General features: G+C 54.6%; 1 protein-coding gene across 1 annotated transcript in view; it reads right to left on the bottom strand.

The window, feature by feature from the left end:
• Positions 1–2,714: 2,714 nt before the first annotated feature.
• PPIE (peptidylprolyl isomerase E (cyclophilin E)) overlaps positions 2,715–2,800 on the bottom strand; it is a 2,058-nt gene continuing 1,972 nt past the window's right edge. The window contains exon 7 of the mRNA XM_010142051.1: positions 2,715–2,793. Within this exon, the coding sequence (XP_010140353.1) occupies positions 2,725–2,793 (69 nt within the window). The 3' untranslated portion in view covers positions 2,715–2,724. The remainder of the gene's footprint in view (positions 2,794–2,800) is intronic.

The following is a 2,800-nucleotide window of genomic DNA, read 5'->3' as shown; positions in this document are numbered from 1 at the left end:
CGTACGGTAAATTACCGGTATAACGCGTGTCCGAACGGGGGATGACTGAGCCGTGACGCAGAGCTGGTGTGTCCTTTTTTTAGGGCAATGTGGTAATTTTGGGGCGGTGCTGAGAATCTCTATTGCGACAGGCTGCCTGGCCAATGCGGTGCCACAAGCCCCGATCCAATATAAACTGCAGGCAGCGCTGCCCGGAGTTCAGAACAAATATTTTTGCAAAAAGCTGGGAATAATCTCCCCATTCACCCAGGCTTTTTGCCATTGAGCTGGCTCGACGCTTTTTCTTGTGTTTGCCGGTGCTCACGGCTCCCATCCATCCCCCAGGTCCACCTGATGAAGCCCGAGGCCGTCCCCAAGGCGTGCTGCGCCCCCACCAAGCTCAGTGCCACCTCAGTCCTCTACTACGACAGCAACAACAACGTCATCCTCAAGAAGCACCGCAACATGGTGGTGAAGTCGTGCGGCTGACACTGACCAACGGGTCCCAGCCCCGGTCCCCACCGTCCCCTCCCCAGAGCAAGGTGACGCCGGGTTTCTGCTGCACGGGTGGAAGAGGAGTTCTGTGGGCTGCCTCATCGGAGGCCATTAATAATACAAATAAATAATGAAAATAAATCCCTCCCACCCCTTCCTAGAGGTGGATGTAAATAATGGAAAACTTTTATTCTCTTCCCACACTTAATGAGACACACGCTGTATACCTACAGATATATACAGAGAGAGGAATGACAGGGTTTGTGGCTGGTTACGTGTCTGTTTTGCTCGTGGCTGATGTTTTTCCCCCTCACTCTGCTGGTTCCCAGGTTGCTGCAGTCTCCAGTGGAGGCAATTTGGGTTGAAGGGTGTTTCGGACAAGGGAGACGGCGCCCAAGATGCTCCGGGATTGAGCTGGTTCTTTAACTAACCCACCTTTACCCAGCGGTTTTAATTCCCTTAATGAAAACACCGTCAGCCAATTAAGTCGCGGGCTGAGGAACCACTCCTGTTTACTGCGAGTTCACAAAACTCAGCCGGCTGGGGAAAAAATAAAATCTCCATATTGAGCTACGAGGCTGTTATAAAATAAACACCTCGTTTGGAAAGGAAAGACGTCACTTCTCCTGCTCTTTGTTTTTTAATAAACGCCGCAGCACAGCAGAGCTCTGTTCGGCAGCCGGGATTTTCCAAGAGAAAACAGGCGGGTTTGGCTAAAAATGTACCTGTCAACGGGCTGGGATGGCAGGGGGAGGTCAGGCTGCAGCTCCCCGGCCAGGACAGCGGCTGCGCTCAGCGGCGGGTGGGCTCACCTCAGGGCTGGGACTGCACCGTCTGTGCTGTTTGCATTATTATTTGTGGTGATTTTAAAAGGAAAGGGGCTGCCTGGGGTCTCAGCTTGGGTACCTGGGGAACCTTGTGTTGCTGAACAAATAACAAACCTGGCTTAGCCAAAAGCAAAGCAAAAAATCCCCAAAAACACCCCAAAATAAGAAAGATCCACTGTTGTCCATCACAACCCCCCCCGCCCCCACTGCCGCCAAGCAAGGGCTCTCGTGGTTCAGCTCTTGCTGAAGGGCTCTGCAAGGGCTGTCTTCAAGTTTGCAATGTAAAAACAAGAAGAAGTGAGTGAAGGGAGAAGTGCTGGCTTGGTTTGTCTGTCTGCCAGGTATCACCTCCGAGTGCCTGTATTGCACCTTCTCCCAGTTGTAGGGCAACCACGACCCCCAACAATGTGGAAAACCAGCGAGTAAAAGCAACGCAGCGTTTATTGTGGAAAAGCAACAGCCCCGACCTGTGAGCAGCTGGGCAGGGGAATCCGAAAATCACACGAGCTTCTGAAAGCATCTCATACACGCCGACCCCCCTACACCTAACCCTGCGCTGCCCTGGCAGCCCCGTCCTCCAGCGCAGGCTCAGAGCCACACGCGATCACGCATCTCCAGTGCCAGAATTTCACAGGAAACCCCAAATCAATCACTTTACAACGATGCGGTTGCACAGCCAGGAACTGTAACGGTTCATGGCTCTCCTGCTCTCAAACCCCTTCCTACACCCTCACGGCTTTTTGGTTTTCTTCTACCACCCAAAGCGCTTCTTCGTTTCCTGGTGGTTCATATTCTCCCACTTACACACCCCAGTAAAGACTGTCGTCGCTCTGGGATGGAGATGGGGCTGGACCAGGCTGGCTTCCCAGCCGGGCGGCACCAGCCAGGGACATGCCTCCCTCTGCTGATGGGAAAGGACACTGCAGAGCCAGGGACACCAAACCCACCTCCACGAGATCCTGCGGCTGGAAAAGCATCAGAGGTTCTGTCTGGTCTCCTCATCCCGGAGCTTGCCCTGGAGCCAGGATTCAGGCAGCGGACTGGAGAAGACGAGGGCGAATGCAAAAAAACCTGCATCTTTGCTTTTCCCTTCACACAGTGAGAACGCAACAGCCAGGGGCAGGTCCTTGGTACTTTTAAAACTAGGTTTTATTTTCACCAAGCCAAGTCCCTCTAGGACACAGCAGCAGAGGCAGCCCTGTGGCGCTCAGGGCAGCACAGGATGGTGCAGGCTGAGAAGTGATTCATTCGGGGGGGGTCGGACCCCGCCGCGCTGTCCGCAGACACGGTCACACCAGGGAATTTCGAGACACATCACGGGAGCTGGGCACTGCCAGGTAGGCGTGGGCCTGTCCCACCCCTGCCAGCTGCCCGGCGCCTCCTGGCCAGGCTCACCCCATCCAGCTCCCTCCAAGAGCCGGGCTCAGGGGCACTCCCCGCAGTCCGAGATAATCACCTTCTGATTCGGTTTCCCATCTTTGGTGCCCTGAGCCTTTGAG

The sequence above is a fragment of the Buceros rhinoceros genome, unplaced genomic scaffold (assembly GCF_000710305.1).
Source record: "Buceros rhinoceros silvestris isolate BGI_N320 unplaced genomic scaffold, ASM71030v1 scaffold25028, whole genome shotgun sequence".
NCBI classification, from domain to species: Eukaryota; Metazoa; Chordata; class Aves; order Bucerotiformes; family Bucerotidae; genus Buceros; species Buceros rhinoceros.
This window is presented reverse-complemented; position numbering and strand designations above follow the sequence as displayed.